The sequence below is a fragment of the Epinephelus lanceolatus genome, chromosome 11 (genome assembly GCF_041903045.1).
Source record: "Epinephelus lanceolatus isolate andai-2023 chromosome 11, ASM4190304v1, whole genome shotgun sequence".
Classification (NCBI taxonomy): Eukaryota; Metazoa; Chordata; class Actinopteri; order Perciformes; family Serranidae; genus Epinephelus; species Epinephelus lanceolatus.
The window spans coordinates 32,311,107-32,334,137 of NC_135744.1; the positions used below are offsets into that span (position 1 = coordinate 32,311,107).

Consider the following 23,031-nt stretch of genomic DNA (forward strand, 5'->3'; position numbering starts at 1 on the left):
AGGCCACTGGAGCTCCATCCACCTGACAGACATGTAGATTATTTCTAACACTTGTCATTTTCTTAGATAAAGCACACAAACTATCACTGTTATGTAAATATCATGGTTAAACATACCACATGATGAACCACTTGTCTCTGTGATGAACCAGAGCCATGCTTCTTGTCTTCATTTTTATTTAACTTTGTGGCTCAACTTCTTGCTTTTTGTTAGTTTCTTTTGCATTAGCGGCACATTGTAAAAATCTATTTAATATGTGCTTTGATTTCACTTCAGCCATGTTTCTGAGATAATAACAGAAAGGTTTAAGTGTTGTCTGTCTCTATGTGTCAGCCCTGTGATAAACTGGCGACCCCTGCAGGGAGTACCTCACCTCTCACCCAAAGTCCGCAGGCATCGGCTCCAGTCCCTCGTGAGCCACTGGATAAACAGGTATAGCTAACGGACCCTCATGAAAAAACACTGCTGAATCACTACTCATCACTACTACTAAATACCTACACAAAAACTACTGTTTCACTACTTGATTGCTATTGAGCTGTGTAGTGATTTGAATAGTAATGAGTAATGTATTGGGTGATTTCACTACTGATCACTACTGACAATTACTACATGATGCCTATTCAAATCCCTGCACAATTGCTACTTAATCACTTCTGTCTCACTATTGGATTTTGGGAAATTACTATATAATCACTACTCATTCCTTCACATTTATTATTGAATAACTACACAATGCTTACACATTTACTGCTGTATGCCTTCACAATCCCTATGGAATTACTACATCCTTCTGAGTATGTAGTGTTTTATCACTACTCATCACTATTGAATTACTTTTTATTTCTACAGAAACCATTTTGAATTACTATTGAAACTGTACATGATCATCTCTTAATCACTTCTGTCTCACTATTGGATTTTGGGAAATTACTATATAATCACTACTCATTCCTTCACATTTATCATTGAATTACTACACAATGCTTACACATTTACTGCTGTATGCCTTCACAATCCCTATGGAATTCCTACATCCTTCTGCATATGTAGTGTTTTATCACTACTCATCACTATTGAATTACTTTTTATTTCTACACAAACCATTTTGAATTACTACTGAAACTGTACATGATTATCTCTTAATTACTTCTGTCTCACTATTGGCTTTTGGGAAATTACTATATAATCACTATTCATTCCCTTCACATTTATCATTGAATTACTACACAATGCTTACATATTTACTGCTGTATGTCTTCACAATCTCTATGGAATTACTACATCCTTCTGTGTGTGTAGTGTTTTATCACTACTCATCACTATTGAATTACTTTTAATTGCTGCACAACCCTTTTGAAATTACTACTGAAACCCTACATGATTACCACTTAATTACTTTTGTCTTGCTATTAAGCAATGACTACATATAAACAATTAATTCCTTGACTTTTACTCTTAAATTACAACATTCTTACAATTTCTGATGATGAAACTGTCCCATTCATTACCATTTACCAGTTCAGTATCATGGTTCAGTCAGTATTCAGGTGAGACGTGAAACCAGGGTGTAAAATATCATACAATTTTATTGCAAATTATTACATACATTAATTACATTACATATTTGATCAGGAACATGTCTTGTGCCATTGAATGCACTTAAAAGAACAGCTAGACTACCCCCAAGGAACCCTCCTCCAACCAGAACTACGGAGTTGTCTCTTCGAACTTGTCATAACCAGACACCTGACTATCCTCTGTGACACACATACAGTATCTCTATGGGCTTCTTCAGGTGTCTTGTGAATGCACTTAAGAACAGCTAGACTACCCCCTAGGAACTACCCCAACACACACAAAAAGACCAGTTGGTTAGCAAAAAAAAAAGGACTAGGACCCGCGCAAGCGTGATCCTATGTGATATTACACGAGCGTAATCCATATACAATATGAATGAAACACTCTCGCAAGGCCACTGGAGCTCCATCCACCTGACAGACATGTAGATTATTTCTAACACTTGTCATTTTCTTAGATAAAGCACACAAACTATCACTGTTATGTAAATATCATGGTTAAACATACCACATGATGAACCACTTGTCTCTGTGATGAACCAGAGCCATGCTCATGTTCAAAGTGGTTCCTCTGTAATGACAAAAAGCAAAAAAAAAAAGTGGATCAATTCACAACCTTATTTTTATTTCATGGAACATATTTACAAAGTTCAGTCTCTTACCTTCCTGCCCGACTGTACAGACGTCCACTCAGGAGGGGGGCCCATCACAGCACCACAGCTTGCGGTTGTTCAGGGGGAAGCGGTCAGCGTGGTGAAAATATTTCACACCTTAAAAAAAAAAAAGGAAAAAGAAAAGAAACACAGTTTTTTGAAAAAAGGCAATGTCAACTTTCTTATTAGAAAACCATAATGGGTATAATATTAGAAATGATATGTAAAATATATAATTCTCATAAGCCTTCATAAAACTGTTTAGAACCATGTATCATTATTTTCAAACATACCGAGACATGCTGACGCGGTGAAATTCATGCCGGAAAAACTCTTGGATATCCCCCGGGACTGTCAAGTGTGGGACAAGGTTCCAGCGAAGACCTAAACAAAATAATAATGGTTAATGACAAAATCATATTGACCTGTACACATCTGCCTCATTAAAAAGAATACATGAATAACCTACCTGTGCAGTCGGCCAGACGCTGCAGACAGTGGCCAGGTATTGGCCAAAAGCTATGCCTCCTTGCTTAGGCGTCTTGCTGGCTGTCAGGTTGTTCCTAGGGGCCATGACACAGACAGCATCAGAGATCCGAGGAAGAACAGCATGAGACCAAATTCAAAGTTCAAGCACTTCAACACAATATGTGAACTCAAGACTATAAAAATACACAAAGTTAGGAGTTTAACTCAGTCATACAGCAAGGATATACATGAAAAGTTGATTTCAAGAAGGCACGCCATATACATGCACCAGCGTCACTGGAGGCCAACTGTCGCTCCGCCATCCTCCACTTAGCCGCCTCAGAGCGACGGTAGGACTTGCCACGGGGCATCTAAAAGTATAAAGACCCAGTTATTAAGCATATTAAAATCAAACTGATAATTTACTAATGATTTGACAATGACAGCAGCTGACACAAACACACACACACAACTGATACACTTTTTTGATTGACAAGGCCAAACAGTTTCACGACCACACTGCATTCTAACTTCTTCAAATACTTGTATTATTAAATCAATTATGTCCACACACACATAAAGCTTTAATTACATTAATAAATACATAAAAACAGTAGGCTATATCACAGAGCATTGGACAAATGTAATTCATTTTCAGACATTAAACATGAGAAGATTATTTCAATTGGACATTCTCATTTCCCAGAGGACTCTGCTTAAGCATTAATGAGTGTTACACGCCAGTAATATGAAGTTATTTACGTGTTTTGCGGTTAATTATAACGTGGATCTGTTCATCCCTGCATGCGGAGGCAAACAGGGAGATGAGCTTCATTTCCTGCTAGATTGAGTGCGACTCATTCATCCAAACTTTGCAAACATGGTCGGGATTTGTAGAGGACATATGTATGTTGTTCACTATAAAATGTGGTTACTATAAATAAATGCACCTCTGTGCAGAGAGGGAAATATGAAAAAATGCTCCGTTCGACATCCCTCTCCCCTAAGTTACAACACATCACTCTCTGGTCGAGTCAGAGAACAATGGCGGCTAACTAGCCGTTACGCTAACTACCCGCTAAGTTACGCTAGCTTACTAAGCTAAGCTAATGGCAAAACATTGCAATTTAATCACTGAATATTCCACAGTTTAAAAACAACCAGTGTGAGCTGACGCAATATCTAAAATACCGCACTCTCCTGCTGAGTCGAAGGATGCTGGGGGCTAAGTAAGTCCTACGCTACCTAGCCGCTACGCCAACGAACGGCTACGCTAACGAACTGCTACGGTATCTTACTGAGCTGAGCTAGTGACAATACATTCCAATTGATATAATGTAGGTACACACATAGTTTATATAGCATACAAACCCACATATAATGTCAGAAGCACGAGCAACATTCACAAAATGACTACGCTACAAGCAAGCTCCTACCACTTACCGTAATAACTGCCGTGTCCTTCGATGAAGAGGGACAAACAATCACGACGCAGCGCCGGGGAACAAGGTGGAAGCTCCAAACGGAATGTCATTGGATAACATGATCCTTAGCTAAGCCCCGCTCCCTTGGTTACTGTTGCTATGCCTTTCAAGCATTCACTGCCAGCCATGCTCTGTGCATAAGAACTACAGAGTATGCAGCAATATAGCATCGGTTTCAAAGTAAATATCAGACATTTCTTGGAAAACTGTTCGGAGATATCAGAGACAAGCAGTCAAAAGATAAGACATTTTTGACTTGAGCATCTTAGTGATAAAGCCATCATCAATGGAGCTCCGATACTATGATTCACCACGACAACAGGGGAGAAATACACAGCTACGGTCATAAAAAGAATCACTGACAGTAACTGACGTAACTCATATTAAATGTAACATCACTTTCTTTTCATATTAGTCTTTGAGAAAGTCATTAAATGTTGTTCAATGTTTTTAATAATTGGGTGAAAATGAAATTTAAAAACAGACCCATGATTGCTCCTCACTTTGGTTTTATTCATATTCCACATATTAAACAAAGTAAAAGTTTACTCAGTCACTATTTCAGCTTGAGTAGCTTTTACCACCAACTGATGCTGATTACCACACATCTAGTCTCCTAACATCCTGTTGAGTAGATGAACATGTGGAAAAAAGCACAGGTGGTGGTCACCTCCACCTCCACCTCCATCACGTCCAACAAAAGGCAGAGAAACTGGTCCTGAGTCAGGTCGCTGGATGACCAGAGCCTCAGGTCATCACTCACCCCCAGGTCCCCAGGGCCTAGAGGCTATTAATGTTACCCATAATGTTGCAGCAAATTAGAAACACAGACATGGAAAGGGAGTTGTTAACAAAATTAGAAAAATAAATGACTACTGATTGTTGTTTTTGTATCTGTAGAGTTCGCTAAATTACAAGGTGTGGAAATCACAAAATCAATGCCAAATTGAATTGATTTGAATCAAAATGGCCAACTTACTGTTTGGAGTAGAGCACTGGTGGCAGAGACTTTTTTGTGCGTCTGGGCAACTTACACATATGTACACATTTTCATTTTCCTACTCTTATCTCACTATAATTGTCAGGACAGTGTTTCCTGACTAGTCCAACAAGAAAACAGTTGTCACATCTGACTGATTATAGCTCTACCTCCTCTTAGAGACTTAAACAATTGCTTTTTTTATTTATCTACAAGGACTGCAGATAGGGCAGAGGACAGTCTGCCTTTTTTTTTGGAAACTTATTATTTCTTTTTATTTGCTGAACACCATATTCTATTATTCAGATTAAAGACCCCAAAAGATATTTCTGTGTCCTGTGCTGGTTTAATTTCGCCAGGCTACAACTGTTTTTGTAAATTGTGTGTGTGGTTGGATAATTATAAAGTAATAAATCATTTCAATTAAAAAAATTCTGTTGTGTTTTCAGTTACTGTATTATATCACAAATATCCTTTAATTTTATTGAATTGTAAATGTATATGAATGGTCAGTGGAATATCCCGAAATGAAATCCCTGAGAAATTACCTTCGCTTCTATATATAAAAAACAAAAAACAATTTTACAGTAGGCTCTCATTGTCTATTCTGAGCACTATGATACTTAAGATACACACAGAGCCTCATGAAAAACTACTGTGTGTATACACATCAAGTATGTATATTCAAGCACTAAAATCTAATTGATCACTATTTAAAATATGTAGTGTTGCTGTAGTGTTGTGACTACATATTTACTATACAAGCAAGTAGTAAAATCTCTACATAATCAGTATTTAAATGCCTGTGTAATGAAGCAGTAGTGTTTTAACAGCTCTTTCACTACTCTGCTTGGTTACTACTAGAAACACTACTGTTTTACTACAAAACTCTACTGGTGTGTCATAAGTAGTGTTGCTGTAGTGTTGTGACTACATATTCACTATATGAGCAAGTAGTAAAATCTCTACATAATCAGTATTTAAATGCCTGTGTAATGAAGCAGTAGTGTTTTAACAGCTTTTTCACTACTCTGCTTGGTTACTACTGGAAACACTACTGTTTTACTACAAAGCTCTACTGGTGTGTCATGAGTAGTGTATGAACTACAGATTTACTACACAATTACTACAGGTGACTACACAGCCACTACTACACGAATAGGTTTTGTGTAGTAATTTAATAGCAGTTTTTCATGAGGGGATGGATGGTTTGAGAGTGGTATGGTTTTAACAGGAAATAAAATGTTTTGATTTGATTCAATGAAGTGAGACTTAATTTTGTTTCATTTCTAGGAAGAGGAGTCAGATGAAAGCTATTCTCTCCACTGGTGCTGGGGTGACAAGAATTTCAAAGAGCGCGGTAAAGGAGGAACTGTCGAGGACTTGCTGAAGAGAAATTCAGAGTTTAGAAGAATTGCAGAAAAGAACAAAAACAAGGAGCTTGTTATAGTAAGAGATGGAAAAGCTATCACTTCACACTTTCCCTGTAGCTTGACTGAAAAAGATCCACTGACTGTCAAGTTTATCAAAGCTGTAGACCATCCAAAGCAATCGGTTGGTGGTTCTGTTCGTCCTCAAAGAAAGAGACCATCTGGCGAGCTTGTGATGTTTCATGTACGGACAAAGGGAGGTAAAAAAGTAGTGAATATCATGAGAAACCCGGCACTAAAAACAGACTTTAGTGAAATGACTGTTTATGCATACAAAGGCGAAAAAGTGAGGAAAGCTCTGAGAAGAGATGGTCGTTTAAACAATCTTGTATTTAAGAAGAACTGTGTGCTCTCTCACACGAGCACTGACGCAAACACTGGGATGTCCAGCTTTGTTGATGATCTTGATGGTGAAACTTTCAAGATCATATTGCTCAATGACTCTTGTCCACTAGAAAGTCCGCCTGGCAGTCTTGATGATGCTTACATGATGCAAAATGAAGCTGAGATATCTGACTGTAATGGAAACCCAGATCCTTCAAAGCAGCCAACCACCACAGCTGAGTCAGTGAACGACAACATACCAAAAAAGAAACCAAAGCTAAATGGTAACATGGCACCAGAAATCATATTGCATGAAATTCCCAATTCAAAAAAGACGCAGTGCCACCTGTCTTCTCAGTTTCAAGATGTAGTGAAAGGAAAGAAAACGCTGCAAGGATCTAAGCTCTCTCGTATCCAGAATCTCTTCCGCGTAGAGTTTGGAAAGAACGCTCAAACATGCAGGGAAGTGAAAACAATGAAGACACTGATGGATCTCAGTAACTCTGTTTGCCAGGTCAGAATAAATAACAGACCAGAAGGAAGTGGTTTTCTCCTATTTGGCAATTTTGTCCTCACAAATGCTCATGTAGTTAAAGGCATTTATAATGAGTACACAAGGCAACTTAATGAGAGAGTCACTGTCCATTTCTCTTTCGAAAGTCTAAACCCCGTGGAGTCAGAAGCAGCAGTGGAAGAGGTCGTTGGATTTGAATACGGTTCTGATGTGTCAAGCTACGAGTGTGACTGGGCGTTGTTGAGGGTCTGTGCTGATCAGACATTACCTGATGCTCTGTTAAAGCACTTTGGATTTCTTCCCCAAAGTGGTGGGATCTGCATTATTGGGCATCCTGATGGTGGTGTGAAAAAGATAGATCCATGCTTGATTATTCCGACTGCAAACCGAAACCAGGTGGTAGAGAGGCATCACAGTGAAAATCCAGATGGCGTTCTGCCGGAAAACCATCACTACAGTGAGAACCAACAGCGCATTCAGATGATTACTCAGCAGTTCTTTGAGGGTGTGACAGAAGATGTGCAACATATCAGACAGCTTTTAACTTACGAGTCTTGCTTTTATTCTGGCTCATCTGGCTCTCCAGTCTTTGACGAGCACTGCAATGTGGTTGCAATGCATTCAGGCGGATATCCCTACCGCAATGCAAGAGGTGAAAGGCAGAGTGTCATAGAGTTTGCCCATCCTTTGTCCGTCATTAACGAACACATCATTCTCCAAATGGTGGAAAGAGGAAGGTTCGATGTGTTAAGAGAGTACCTGGCTTGCGGTAATCCACGACACCAAAACACCATGACCAGTTTAAAGAAAGTGGTTGAGAGCAGAAATCTCACAGCATTTAAAAATGCAGTCAACAATTCACTGGCCACAGGTGACGAGAGTCTGAAGACATTCTTTAAATTCTTCTCTCAGAGAGAGGAACCTGTCCCAATGGACATTGATGAAGCGTACACAGTCTAAGTGCTGACAGAAGATACAGTGTGAGCAGTTTCAGCAGTGAGCAACACAGCATGTCATGTCTGTTTTCATACTCAGGATACTGTTGTTTAACACCTGAGGAGTGCAGTGACTGCGTGAAAGATCTCAGGCAAAACCTTATATTATAATTGTTTAAAGTAACCATAATCAATCAGTTTTAAGATAAAGGTAACCAGTTTCTCCATAGTCATTTTTAGCCATGTTTGTATCTGTAAATGCTCCTTTTATTCAGTAAGACTGCAAAATCTTTGTTCATTAACTGACAAATTACTGACAGTTGGTTCAGTGCATGTCCTAATGAGTCTCTGTGTGAGGAATGTTTGTTTTTAAGAAATTATATTATAAAAATGATGTCATGAGATTTGTTTTAACTCACATATTATCAGCGTCAAAGGCGTGTTTTATGCTTTTTGATATTCTGTCTTTATACTGTTTTTAAAAAAATATATTATAAAATGATATGAAATTTGTTTTAACTCAAATATTATCAGTGTCAAAGGTCTGTTTTATGCTTTTTGATATTCTGTCTTTAAACTGAAATGATATAAAAATGATGTCATGAGATTTGTTTTAACTCAGATATTATCAGCCTCAAAGACGTGTTTTATGCTTTTTGATATTCTGTCTTTATACTGTTTTTAAGAAAATCACACTTGAGATTTTGATTTCTTCCTCTCCTTTTTTTTTTTAGAAATACATTGCATTTAAAAACAATTGTACAATATTGGATATTGTGAAATCTGTCTTTGGCTGAATATCACTGATCACTATCACTAAAATGAGAGTTGGGATTTTGAAGGAATCTAGCCTGGTAAAATATGTTCTGGAAAAAAAATTATAATAAATAAAAAATGATTGTTTTAATTATCCAATAAATTGATTTTCTGATTGGATTCTGATTGTGTATTCTTTGCTGTTATCCACAGCATAAATGTATGAATGAGAGAATTTGTCACCTTGAATATCTCTGACACTGATTTTGAGATAAATAGACAAGAGTGGCACCAACTGAACATGATGTCTTAATTTTATGTGCAGTTTGATGCTTTATTCTTTATCTGGATCTCCATAAACTCACTCAATGTGGCCCTCATGTCTTCATTAGAGTTCACATCATGGAAAAGGTTTAAAAGTCATAAACTAGCCTTTATGAAACAAGGAGAAGTCAGCACAAACGGTCTAACACAAGCACGGGCACATTTTTTAATCATTCTTTTATTAATCTCTAATTAATAACACATAAAAACGCTGAATTTACAATATTAAAGCCAGCTTGATGCAGGGCGGAACGTTTGACCCGGTTACATTTTCCACACGGGCACATTTGCAACGGACCAAAGCTAAGTGTCAGGCGAAATGGAAGTGTAAGAATTTTTTTTTAATTTATTTTAACTGTAGAATTTAACACAATGAGTTTGTTGATCGGCAGGTATTTATTGTTTATTAATGTAGCTAAACAGTATGGTTAAAGGTGCAACGTGTTTGTCGCAGTTTCCGGTTAGTTTATTGACCGAGCTGTGGGAAGCAGACTGCAGAGACACACTGTCAGGTCTCTGGGACTGCAAAAGAAAAGCGCTAAATTGTTCTCTGTCTTTTTAAAATAATAATAAGACACTCTGAAGGTGAATAAATCAGATAAAACATTAGTTTATTGGTTCAGGCAGCTGTCAATACAACACTGAGCCTCTGTATTAGTGATTTTATTTGAGTCATGAAGTCATTGAGGATAATGATTTACTGTTTTTCTTCTGTCTTTTGTGTCATTTCACTGATAATAGACGTATGAATTGAATATGTTTGCGTTTTGTCGGCCTACTCTGAGTTGAACACCACTGTAAAATTGTAATGTGCGTTTAAAAAATATTTTCAGACATTTTATAGACAAACATAAAAAATAATTAAAGAAATGTTTTAAAGATCAATTGATGTGAAAAAAATATGAGATAGATACACTTTTTAAATAAATAAATAAATAAGTAAAGCACCACATACACTTTGTAAAGTGCACTTAGCCTTCTTTATTTGTCCCTGTGTGTCAATCTAAATCTCAGTTTCTTGTTAATCATAGTCATTTTTCTTATTTTTATGTTATCAAACTAGTAAAATGTCCACCATCCATCTTTTAGGGGTGGGGAAAAAAATCGATGCAGCATAGTATCAAGATACTTTTGTGTGGCAATATCATATCGTCAGCACACAGTGTCAAGTATCGATCTTTTAAATGTATGCATTATTAATATTACAAATACAAATGAAATTGAAATCCCATTCCTATGGGAATAATATAATCAATTGCATTTTCAGTCCACTAGATACATTTTGCTGCTGCAAAAAAATGGCTGAAATGAGATGAACAGACTGAAAACTTTGTCTTATTAGATCAAACAGATGCTGACAAAGTTTATCACAATGTTCGGCATATCGAGACATATTTCAAATTGCAGTAATATTGTGTTATGACTTAAGTGTTGTGATCGTATCATATCGTGTATCCTCTGGTGATTCCCACCCCTACAATCTTTGGGAACTTTCAGTCACATTTCACAGTCTTCATTCAGTGACTGGAAGTGAAGACAGTGACATCTGGTTAAAAGCTCCACACGCTAGAAAGTTGGCCTTTTCATCTTAGATTATTTGTTTACATACAGTTTGTAAAGACAAAGAATGAGACTCTGTGTTTAAACTTTATTTTCTTCTTTTCAGGAAAAACGCTAACGCTGCTATGCTCAGTAACTATGAGGTAACGTGTTATGTCTCAGTGCTTTACATAAATCTTTTTGTAGTGTTCAGTAAAGAGATGAAAATAACGTAGTGTTGCTTCAGACTTGTCTGTCTGTGTGTTTCTCAGGTGTTCAAACTCCTTACGGACCTGAAGGAACAGAGGAAGGACAGCGGGAGGAACAAACACAGCATCGGGCAGCAGAACCTCAACACCATCATGTATGAGGTCGGCACACATCCTCTCCCTCTCTTAGCTCACTTCAACCTGCTCTTTGTGCCTGTGTCATCACCTTTACGCTTTTGCAGCAGCATGCCCACGGTTTCCTCTGCCCTTTCCACACAGACGCTGAAGTACCTGTCGAAGACGCCCTGCTGCAGGCAGAGTCCAGAGATCGTCAAAGAATTCCTCACCACCATGATGCCTCACAAACTCACAAAGTCAGTGAGATCTCATAAAAGTACAGATGTTATCATTCATATTATCATTTGGAAGTTAAAGATTACATAAGATGCACAGTATTTTTGTGCTGCTCCGTACACCAAGTGCTCATTGATATTTTTCCTCTATCAGGGCAGAAAAACTGCAGCTACTGAACCACCGGCCACAGACTGCAGTGGAAATTCAGCTTGTGAGTGTTTTACTAAACTGTTATAACATGTTACATTACCTCTCTTTATCTCTTCTTCACTACTGGTGTGCATTTCCCTGATTCTTTCACATATTTTTTGCTGTAGGGTTTTATATCCTCCTGAGACCTGAACTTTAGTTTGTAATGCATTTTTAATATCTGCTAATTATATGGGCAACAGGTCTAAATTAAGCTCAATGGAGTATCAGGTGCAGCAAACCTAAAATGTGATGTCCTTGAATGAGGACTAAGGGTCTCAGGAGGATATAGGAAGACTTGTTTAAAGAAAAAGTCTGGTGATATTTTTTTCTTTTTGTCAACATATTCCACAAAAAGTCCAAGGCCAATGACAAAATGTTCTGTCTGTATAAAACAATAGAAACGCATCAGTGAGCGTCACTGTTGCACCGGGTGACATTTTTACTTCATTACAGTGAACAGGAGCAGTCACACACACACAACCTGCTGCTAAAAAATACACTCATTAGAGCACCAAATGTGTATTCATGTGCAGGTGAAAATAGTCCCCAACAAATGCACTTTTCACTCCTGTTTGAGTAGTGTTTTTAAAAATTACAGCTGTCCAGTAAATTACATAAAAATGAAACTATATGTTTGTGACTTGTTTTAGAATGGGCTTAGGGCTGAATACCTCAGACAAGGAAGGGGACTAGTTCAAGTTCAAGTTCCACTGATTGTCACACACCTGAGTGTGTGAAATTTGTTCTCTGCATTTGCCCCATCCCCTGAGGGAGCGGTGAGCAGCAGCGGTGCCGTGCTCGGGAATCATGTGGTGATCTAACCTCCCAATTCCAGCCCCTGATGCTGAGTGCCAAGCAGGGAGGCAGTGGGTCCCATTTTTATAGTCTACTACTGAGAAATGGACTGCTAGGGTTTTTTTTTTGTTGACAATCAGAATAGTATAATGCCAGCCTTGTCCTTTAAGACAGTGGTTCCCAACTGGTGGGTCACGGTCCAAAAGTGGGTCATGGTTCCATTCTGAATGGACCAAAACTCGCAGACATGTCAAGTTTGTAAAAAAAAAAAAAAAGACCACGCTTTATTATTTAAGTGCATTGGATTTCTGGCACAGAGTTTTTATTTTGAAGTGCTGTTTCTTGCTGTAAAATGAGTCAATAATGGACAGCTACTTGACAGAGACTGAAAACAAGCTTGACAACACGGCCAAACGCTAGTATAACGCTGGGTGTATTGAACTGTGTGGACCTTGAACTAATGACTAAGGAGAAATCTGGACCCCATGGCTGGACCATTTGTGAACCAATGCTTTAAAACTCTGTAGTTACAATTCATAGGCCAAGTTTTATTTTTGACCAACTAAATGTGTGCCACTATTTCCAAACACAAGTTGTGTGGGGCCATTTCTGCACTGTGCATGTCTGTATTGATCCCATTATAGAGGGGAAATCACTGCCACAGTCACTGACTGGTGGGACATTTGAAATGTCAGAATCTGTGTCACTGATGCTCTCATGGAGGTGGACCTCACTGCAGAAGATGTCATACACAGCTTGCACACCCAGCTCATAAAGTATTTTCAAACATCCAGCTCAACCCCAGGAACATCAGTACACCGTAGTGGCACAGTCTGGACTCACTGAGATGGAAAGTATTTACACAGCTAGATAGTGATCTCAGACTGGTTCAGCTGGTAGACACAAACATGCTCCGTCTTGTTTACTGACTTCAAATTACATGATTCCTGAGATTTAGTTCCTAATCTGTAGTTACCTCTTGCTGTCATTTGAGTCTGCCTGCATCCGGAGCTACAAAACCATGCACTCATGCAGGAATAAAAAGAAATGGCATAGAAGAATGTTTGAGTGGTAAATAATGTGCGGATGAATTTAGGTTTGTTTATTTTTGATCTTGGAAACAAAAGTTGGCACCTTGAGCTCCAGTTAGTGGCTGTTTTGGTGCTTTCTGTCACATCTGGTGATCATCAGCAGACGGATTTCTCCAGTTGTCTTGGAATAGTAGATCTTCAAATATGCAGTTTTTGCAGTACTTTAAAGGGGCCAAATTATGCTTTTTGTGATTTGTGAGTATCATGTTGTCGGACCCCCATGTTAGACAAAAAACTGAACAACATGCTGACAGAGGGATGCACAATGGCTTCCTGGCTCATTACCTTTAAAGTGTCTCATGAAATGATTCACATTGAGGTGGATCACTTAATGAATGGAGGAAAATAGTTTTTGTATTTACACGTACACCTACGGATCACCTACATGCACATGCATGCTTCCATAAGAACAGGTTTTCAGACTGTGAGTCACTCATGTCTTGTTTTGCATCTGACTGGTCTAATTTGTATTTCACATCAGATAATGTTCATCGTAGGACTACAACATATATATCAACTCACGAGAGGGGGTTGTAGCCAATTCAGTGGTCTGGCATGGACCAGTGGTAACTACCACTAGGGGCGCTAAAGATACTGGTTGCGACCAGCTCCTCAGTGGTCACAACCAGCTGCTCCCTGGCACTGACCAGTGGTTGCTGGTCGCGACCAGCTCCTCAGTGATCTGTCCTGTGTTCCTTGTGGTCTGTCTGTTGTCTGGATCAGTTAATGAGTGGTCTGTGGAGTGATTTTTATATTTTAATACACCTTCTCCCTTCTCATGTCATATTGGCAGCACATAAATACTGTTCATTATATTAATATAGCTGTCAATGTGTCATCTTTCTTGTAATAGGTCTATTTTTTTTTCTAAATAGCCCTCAACTAAAATGTGTTCTTTTATGTAGGCCACAATAGACATCCTGATGCAGTTCAAGGGCTTTCAGAGGTTCCATGCTGAAAAAATCCTTGGAAAGATTATTGATGAATGAGTTCAGGTGGATGTGTTGTGTGTTTGAATCCAATTTCTGTATTCCATTTTTCTATTGAATTATATTCTGTAAATATTACTTAAATGTGTAAATTTTTTTCAAAAGTATTTTGGTTATGGTGGTTTTGTTTTCCTCAAGTCTTGAAACACAATAGGCTACCCAGTCAAGTCTGTCATTGTCATGTCTAAATGTAGATGACCATGTCAACACAACTTCAATAAAAAAAATAAATCTTGAACTTTCAGTGGGATGGTTATATTTTAATGTGATAAAATCAACTTGCATAAATTAATTCCATACAACTACACAACATGCATGGACATATTCATCTGGGCAACAGAGAATACTCCAGACAACTGAACAAATGGTCAGGAATACAAAGACCACAAGCTTCAGCACCCCTAGTAGTAGCCAGTGGTGGAAAGTAACCACCACTGAGGAGCTGGTCAGGACCAGTATCTTTAGCGCCCCTAATGGTAGTGACCACTGGTCCGTGCCAGGGAGCACCTGGTCCCGACCACTGAGGACCTGGTCACGAGTCACGACTAGTATCTTGGACCACTGGTTCATAGTTATAAACAGTTAAATAAGATAGCCACTCATATACTGTGCATAGAGAAAGAGAGGGGGAGTGAGAGACTAGTTGTAACCACACAACCTGCAATATTACAGTGCAACAATAATAACAGAGGCTAGTATATGTGATAGACAAACACGATCAAAGAAGGGAGAAGGTGTATTAAAAATCGTAAATCACTCCACAGACCACTCATTAACTGATCCAGACAACAGACAGACCACAAGGAACATAGGACAGGTCTGGTCCGTGCCAGGGAGCAGCTGGTTCCGACCAGTATCTTTAGCGCGCCTAGTGGTAGTGACCACTGGTCCGTACCAGACCACTGAATCGGCGCCAGACCACTGAATCGGCCTGCTGGAACTCGCTCATGTTTTAGATGCATGAAGTTTTATTATTCTGTAGCATTTATGTCACAGGGGATAGTGCTCTCCTGGCTGTCGTCTTGATATCTCCGTGGCCCAACGTTACTTCAGAGACTGCGGTCAAGTCAGCCGTGGTTCGCTTTTGCTTGGTCAAATCGAATCGAAGCCGCACGTTTTTTTTTTCTAGTGCGCGAATCTACTAACATTTACGGTAATCGTAATGAAACAGCTCTGAAGAGCAGCTGGTTGTGACTGGGTCAGACTGCAGAGGACAAGTTCAAGGATATTTTGCCGAACTTTGACGTAGAATAAAAAACGTATTTTCCATAAGTAGTCCATGATTCATATACCGCTGAACTTAGTACTTCCTAGACTACATGCATGAATAATATGAAGTACTTTTACTGTGTACTTTTTGAGTAATCCTGTGTCAAAATCCTTAACAGAGGATAAGATCAAGGATATTTTGCCGAACTTTGACGTGGAATAGAAAAATTATTCTTTTCTCTGTTAAGGATTCTGACACAGGATTACTCAAAAAGTACACAGTAAAAGTACTTCATACTAGTTATATAAGTAGTCTAGGAAGTACTTAGTTCAGCAGTATATGAATCATGGACTACTTATGGAAAATAAGTTTTTTATTCCTTGTCAAAGTTGGGCGAAATATCCTTAATCTTGTCCTCTGTAATGGATCCTGACACATGATTACACAAAAACTACACAGTAAAAGTACTTCATATTATTCATGCAAGTAGTCTAGGAAGTACTAAGTTCAGTAGTATATGAATCTTGGACTACTTATGGAAAATAAGTTTTTTATTCCACGTCAAAGTTGGGCGAAATATACTTAGGATTCTGACACAGAATTATTCAAAAAGTACACAGTAAAAGTACTTCATACTAGTTATACAAGTAGTCTAGGAAGTACTTAGTTCAGCGGTATATGAATCATGGACTACTTATGGAAAATACGTTTTTTATTCCACATCAAAGTTGGGTGAAATATCCTTAATCTTGTGATCTGGTCAGGATTTTGACACAGGATTACTCGAAAAGTACACAGTAAAAGTACTTCATATTATTCATGCACGTAGTCTAGGGAGTACTAAGTTCAGTAGTGTATGAATATTGGCTACTTGTGGAAAATAAGTTTTTTATTTGACATCAAATTTGGGCGAAATATCCTTAATCCTGTAATCTGTTAAGGATTTTGACACAGGATTACTGGAAAACTACACAGTAAAAGTACTTCATATTATGCAAGCAAGTAGTCCAAGAAGTGCTAAGTTCAGCAGTATATGAATCATGGAGTACTTATGGAAAATAAGTTTTTTATTCCACATCAAATGGGTGAAATATCCTTAATCTTGTGATCTGTTAAGGATTTTGACACAGGATTACTCGAAAACTACACAGTAAAAGTACTTCATATTATGCAAGCTAGTAGTCTAAGAAGTGCTAAGTTCAGCGGTATATGAATCATAGACTACTTATGGAAAATAAGTTTTTTATTCCACATCAAAATTGGGTGAAATATCCTTGATCTTATCCTCTGTTAAGGATTTTGACACAGGATTACTCAAAAAGTACACAGTAAAAGTACTTCATATTATTCATGCACGTAGTCTAGGAAGTACTAAGTTCAGCAGTATATGAATCATGGACTACTTATGGAAAATACGTTTTTTATTCTACGTCAAAGTTCGGCAAAATATCCTTGAACTTGTCCTCTGCAGTCTGACCCAGTCACAACCAGCTGCTCTTCAGAGCTGTTTCATTACGATTACCGTAAATGTTAGTAGATTCGCGCACTAGAAAAAAAACGTGCGGCTGATTTGACCAAGCAAAAGCGAACCACGGCCGACTTGACCGCAGCCTTCAGAGGGCATCAGCAGAATCGTCGATTCATTAATAAAATTAATATCCAGCAAACCGTTCCTATCATGACGTTTTAAAAGACGGTGTAATAGAGATGCTAAACGATCACAGTGCTAATTTCCTGGTTAGATGACAACAGGTTCTCAAAGGCCACGCCCACCACACATTTCTCTATCACCAGTTAATCTCGCACAAATTTGTTATACGTGGCACTCATCCCTTCAGACAGGGTGTTTACCATTTTCTGTGAAGCTGTGACAACTGAAGCTGTGTTCAGGTATGGTTCTCATGAGTCCTGGTACCAGTGTTCTTAAATAAGCTAAATTAGCTACGTAAAATAACTTGTTATATGATGTGGGAACATATTTCATTTATTTTACTCTTTATTTTAACATCTTAATCTGACATCTCAGATGTAGCATGTCTTGACAGACCTCTATGTATAACGTTACTGTGAGCAAATGACGACAAATCACTGATATTTGACGTCGGAGATAATGAAAAAGAGAAATAAATAAAGAACCATTTTATAGAAAAGCAGAAATGAAATAAGTAACGTTAGGTTTCTACTGTTAGCATACAAAAGTCAGTGGATTGTGTATTATATACACTGTTCTTCATTTGGTTATATGTTATACCGTTCTTGTATTAATTCTCTTGCTGAAGCCAAAACTGAGGGCAAAACATCCAAAACACAAGCAGGAAGTGCAGACGGCTGCAGTAAAGGGCTGGCAGAGCATCACCAGGGAAGAAACCCAGCATCTGATGATGCCTATGTGTCCAACACTTGAGGCAGTCATTGACTGTAAAGGATTTGCAACCAAGTATTAAAACTGACTGTTTAATTGATGATTATGTTAGTTTGTCCAAATACTTATGAGCCCTTAAAGTTGGGGGACTGTGTGAAGAAATGGTTGTAATTCCTACACGGTTCATACTACATTTTTGAAAAAAGCCTTAAATGAAAGCTGAGAGTCTGCACTTTAAGCAGGTATTCACTGTTTCATTTAAAACCCACTGTGGTGGTGTACAGAGCCAAAATGATGACAACTGTATCATTGTCCAAATAATTATGGACCTGACTGTACTTGATATTGGACACATTAACATTCATATTACACAGCAATCATCATTACATATCTGTATAAGACAAATCTACAAAAGAAAATAGGAAATTATTAGTTTAACTTGATAGTCTTTTATTGGTAAATTATAGTTTTTTTTAAATAGTTTATGTAGAATAAGTTTATAATTTGTTATAGATTGACACGGTTTTACAAAACCAGAAAACCATGATTGAGATGGGTTTGCCTTATTCAGGGAATGTATGGAAAATAGCACCAGTTTTGTTTTAATGTGAGTTCTTCTTTGAACACGGGCGTATTTCCAAGTGGCAGTCAGGCCCCTCCACCCCATGGGCCCCAGTGCAACCGCACTGCCTGCACTGTCTATATTTACGCCCCTGTTCATAGCATTCCAGGCAAGTCCCGCCAAACTGTCAAAGCAACATGGCAAACCGTGCAGGGTTTATGTTTGTTTACGATCACTTCTATCACCAAAGGTGCTGGTTCCTTGCTCATTTGAGCGAAACGGAGGAGGAGAAATGGCGCATAAGGTCACAGATGCTATTATACTTTTTAATTTACGTTATCTGTGTGTTTGGAAACGTATTTTGTATTGATTTATTCTTGCCCTGGAAAATAGCTGTTAGAGCGGCTGCCAATAATGCGTTAACGTTACCAAGTTATATTTTGTCTATTTCTCACCGTGTATCACCTGCACCAACACTACATCCATGGGGCTGCCATTGTTGTTAAGAGGGGTAAGGTAATTGGTTTAGAGGGCTGTTTGACGTCAGAGAGCTTAACTGAGAGTACATCGATCTGGTACGAGTTCACAGGTGGTAAGTTACGGGTTTGACTGCCGTTCCAGTGCACTTTCACGGGAAGAAGGTTGTAAAAACACGAGTAACGGGTTGCCTGGAACGCACCATTACATTTCTTTTTGTTTGTGTGTGTGTGTGTGTGTTTTAGGAAAGTGAATCTCAATAACTGAAATATTGATATGAAAACACTGAGTGATGATTACATGTGTGCTGTAAGTCGTTTCAGATTAATCATATTTCTTTGCCTTTTCCTCAGGGTAGTATCCCACACCATCATCTTCCATATCTAATGCATCGTTAAAATTCAGCAGGAAACAACACATAAAAATGGGACCAAAGTTGAGGCCCACAAGTAATGGCCCAATGGACAAATTTGTTAAGGTAGCTATTTTCTACTGTACAATGAAATGTACATTCAAATCTTGTCAGTGTCATTTAAGCAGTATCACATAAATTACATACTTTTACTACAACATTTTGGTTTGCCACACTATTAATTTATATGGGTTTGTAAATTTCATCTAGCTATGTATGTCTTATTGAGGAAATGAATGAGACTGTCAACAGTCTTAAATGTTCACTCCTTAATATGCATTGCTAACGTCTCTATGTGTCAGCCCTCTTATAAACTGGCGACCCCTGCAGGGAGTACCTCACCTCTTGCCCAGAGTCCACAGGCATCAGCTCCAGTCCCTCGCAAGCCTCTGGATGAACAGGTATAGCTAAGAGATGGATGGTTTCAGAGTGGTATTGTTTTAACATGTTTTAACTGTTCTATTTTGATTAAATGATTAAATGAAGTGAGACTTAATTTTGTTTCATTTCTAGGAAGAGGAGTCAGATGAAAGCTATTTTATCCACTGGTGCTGTGGTGACAAGAATTTCAAAGAGCGCAGTAAAGGAGGAACTGTCGAGGACTTCCTGAAGAGAAATTCAGAGTTTAGAAGAATTGCAGAAAAGAACAAAAACAAAGAGCTTGTTATAGTAAGAGATGGAAAAGCTATCAGTTCACACTTTCCCTGTAGCTTGATTAAAAATGATACACTGATTATCAAGTTTATCAAAGCTGTAGACCATCCAAAGCAATCGGTTGGAGGTTCTGTTCGTCCTCAAAGAAAGAGGCCATCTGGTGAGCTTGTGATGTTTCATGTATGGACAAAGGGAGGCAAAAAAGTAGTGAATATCATGAGAAACCCGGCACTAAAAACAGACTTCAGTGAAATAACTGTTTATGCATACAAAGGCGAAAAAGTGAGGAAAGCTCTGAGAAGAGATGGTCGTTTAAAGGATGTTGTTTTTAAGAAGAACTGTGTGCTCTCTCACACGAGCACTGACGCAAACACTGGGATGTCCAGCCTTGTTGATGATCTTGATGGTGAAACTTTCAAGATCATATTGCTCAATAAGTCTAATCCACCAGAAAGTCAGCCCGACAGTCAGGATGATGCTTACATGATGCAAAATGAAGCTGAGCAGTCCACCACAGCTGAGTCAGTGAACGACAACATACTAGAAAAGAAACCAAAGCTAAATGGTAACATGGCACCAGAAAAAATATTGTGTGAAATTCCCAATTCAAAAATAATGCAGTGCCACCTGTCTTCTCAGTTTCAAGATGTAGTGAAAGGAAAGAAAACGCTGCAAGGATCTAAGCTCTCTCGTATCCAGAATCTCTTCCGCGTAGAGTTTGGAAAGAACGCTCAAACATGCATGGAAGTGAAAACAATGAAGACACTGATGGATCTCAGTAACTCTGTTTGCCAGGTCAGAATAAGTAACAACCCAGAAGGAAGTGGTTTTCTCCTATTTGGCAAGTTTGTCCTCACAAATGCTCATGTAGTTAAAGGCATTTACAATGAGTACACAAGGCAACTTAATGAGAGAGTCACTGTCCATTTCTCTTATGAAAGTCTAAACCCCATGGAGTCAGGAGCAGCAGTGGAAGAGGTCGTTGGATTTGAATACGGTCCTGTTGAGTCAAGCCGCGAGTGTGACTGGGCGTTGTTGAGGGTCTGTGCTGATCAGACATTACCTGATGCTCTGTTAAAGTGCTTTGGATTTCTTCCCCAAAGTGGTGGGATCTGCATTATTGGGCATCCTGATGGTGGTGTGAAAAAGATAGATCCATGCTTGATTATTCCAACTGAAAACCAAAACCAGGTAGTAGAGAGGCATCGCAGTGAAAATCCAGATGGCGTTCTGCCGGAAAACCATCACTACAGTGAGAACCAACAGCGCATTCAGATGATTACTCAGCGGTTCTTTGAGGATGTGAAAAAAGATGTGCAACGTATCAGACAGCTTTTAACTTACGAGTCTTGCTTTTATTCTGGCTCATCTGGCTCTCCAGTCTTTGACAAGCACTGCAATGTGGTTGCAATGCATTCAGGCGGATATGCCTACCGCAATGCAAGAGGTGAAGGGCAGAGTGTCATAGAGTATGCCCATCCTTTGTCCTTCGTTAACGAACGCATCATTCTCCAAATGGTGGAAAGAAGAATGTTCGATGTGTTAAAAGAGTACCTGGCTTGTGATAATCCAGAACACCAAAACACCATGACCAGTTTAAAGAAAGTGGTTGAGAGCAGAAATCTCACAGCATTTAAAAATGCAGTCAACAATTCACTGGTTAAAAGTAACGAGAGTCTGAAGACTTTCTTTGAATTCTTCTCTCAGAGAGAGGAACCTGTCCCAATGGACATTGATGAAGCGTACACAGTCTAAGTGCTGACAGAAGATACAGTGTGAGCAGTTTCAGCAGTGAGCAACACAGCATGTCATGTCTGTTTTCATACTCAGGATACTGTTGTTGTTTAACACCTGAGGAGTGCAGTGACTGCGTGAAAGATCTCAGGCAAAACCTTATGTTATAATTGTTTTAAGTAACCATAATCAATCAGTTTTAAGATAAAGGTAACCAGTTTCTCCATAGTCATTTTTAGCCATGTTTGTATCTGTAAATGCTCCTTTTATTCAGTAAGACTGCAAAATCTTTGTTCATTAACTGACAAATTACTGACAGTTGGTTCAGTGCATGTCCTAATGAGTCTCTGTGTGAGGAATGTTTGTTTTTAAGAAATTATATTATAAAAATGATGTCATGAGATTTGTTTTAACTCAAATATTATCAGTGTCAAAGGTCTGTTTTATGCTTTTTGATATTCTGTCTTTAAACTGAAATGATATAAAAATGATGTCATGAGATTTGTTTTAACTCAGATATTATCAGCCTCAAAGACGTGTTTTATGCTTTTTGATATTCTGTCTTTATACTGTTTTTAAGAAAATCACACTTGAGATTTTGATTTCTTCCTCTCCTTTTTTTTTTTTTTTAGAAATACATTGCATTTAAAAACAATTGTACAATATTGGATATTGTGAAATCTGTCTTTGGCTGAATACCACTGTCTTGGAAATGTCTCGTTAAAATGAGAGTTGGGATTTTGAAGGAATCTAGCCTGGTAAAATATGTTCTGGAAAAAAAATTATAATAAATAAAAAATGATTGTTTTAATTATCCAATAAATTGATTTTCTGATTGGATTCTGATTGTGTATTCTTTGCTGTTATCCACAGCATAAATGTATGAATGAGAGAATTTGTCACCTTGAATATCTCTGACACTGATTTTGAGATAAATAGACAAGAGTGGCACCAACTGAACATGATGTCTTAATTTTATGTGCAGTTTGATGCTTTATTCTTTA

At 38.3% G+C, this 23,031-nt stretch overlaps 3 protein-coding genes and 1 long non-coding RNA gene across 6 annotated transcripts; 3 read left to right on the forward strand and 1 right to left on the reverse strand.

Annotated features, from left to right (window-relative positions):
* Positions 1–309: 309 nt before the first annotated feature.
* LOC144464695 (serine protease FAM111A-like) lies at positions 310–9,297 on the forward strand. The gene is made up of 2 exons (XM_078172526.1): positions 310–432; positions 6,458–9,297. The coding sequence occupies exons 1-2, from the start codon at positions 325–327 to the stop codon at positions 8,390–8,392; spliced, it is 2,043 nt and encodes a 680-aa protein (XP_078028652.1). The 5' UTR covers positions 310–324; the 3' UTR covers positions 8,393–9,297.
* Positions 1,572–4,601, reverse strand: LOC144464696 (uncharacterized). Of its 2 annotated transcripts, XR_013492355.1 has the most exons (6): positions 4,145–4,590; positions 2,937–3,072; positions 2,703–2,796; positions 2,527–2,617; positions 2,243–2,350; positions 1,572–2,151 (listed from the first exon to the last, which is right to left on the reverse strand). It is a non-coding gene; the product is annotated as an uncharacterized LOC144464696 (long non-coding RNA). The 2 variants fall into 2 exon arrangements; XR_013492354.1 differs by having other exon boundaries at positions 2,703–3,072; positions 4,145–4,601.
* A 426-nt stretch (positions 9,298–9,723) lies between the features above and the next one.
* On the forward strand, positions 9,724–11,841 carry LOC144464569 (DNA-directed RNA polymerase III subunit RPC9-like). The gene is made up of 5 exons (XM_078172069.1): positions 9,724–9,774; positions 11,114–11,150; positions 11,259–11,357; positions 11,475–11,569; positions 11,703–11,841. Exons 1-5 carry the CDS (start codon positions 9,767–9,769, stop codon positions 11,839–11,841), a joined length of 378 nt encoding a protein of 125 aa, XP_078028195.1. The 5' UTR covers positions 9,724–9,766.
* A 5,810-nt stretch (positions 11,842–17,651) lies between these two features.
* On the forward strand, positions 17,652–22,867 carry LOC144464698 (serine protease FAM111A-like). 2 transcript variants are annotated; one of them, XM_078172527.1, is made up of 4 exons: positions 17,652–17,716; positions 19,581–19,705; positions 19,942–20,040; positions 20,153–22,867. In XM_078172527.1, the coding sequence occupies exons 2-4, from the start codon at positions 19,652–19,654 to the stop codon at positions 22,046–22,048; spliced, it is 2,049 nt and encodes a 682-aa protein (XP_078028653.1). In that variant the 5' UTR covers positions 17,652–17,716; positions 19,581–19,651; the 3' UTR covers positions 22,049–22,867. The 2 variants fall into 2 exon arrangements, with proteins under 2 accessions (XP_078028653.1, XP_078028654.1); XM_078172528.1 differs by lacking the exon at positions 17,652–17,716 and having other exon boundaries at positions 18,688–19,705.
* The last annotated feature ends 164 nt before the right edge of the window (positions 22,868–23,031 follow it).

Coding starts and splice junctions, on each gene's coding strand:
- LOC144464698 (XM_078172527.1), top strand. CDS start 19,652: ATGGGACCAAAGTTGAGGCCCACAAGTAATGGCCCAATGGACAAATTT. Junction 19,706..19,941: donor CAATGGACAAATTTGTTAAG/GTAGCTATTTTC, acceptor TCTATGTGTCAG/CCCTCTTATAAACTGGCGAC. Junction 20,041..20,152: donor GCAAGCCTCTGGATGAACAG/GTATAGCTAAGA, acceptor TTTCATTTCTAG/GAAGAGGAGTCAGATGAAAG.
- LOC144464695 (XM_078172526.1), top strand. CDS start 325: ATGTGTCAGCCCTGTGATAAACTGGCGACCCCTGCAGGGAGTACCTCA. Junction 433..6,457: donor GTGAGCCACTGGATAAACAG/GTATAGCTAACG, acceptor TTTCATTTCTAG/GAAGAGGAGTCAGATGAAAG.
- LOC144464569 (XM_078172069.1), top strand. Junction 11,151..11,258: donor CTATGCTCAGTAACTATGAG/GTAACGTGTTAT, acceptor TGTGTTTCTCAG/GTGTTCAAACTCCTTACGGA. Junction 11,570..11,702: donor ATGCCTCACAAACTCACAAA/GTCAGTGAGATC, acceptor TTCCTCTATCAG/GGCAGAAAAACTGCAGCTAC.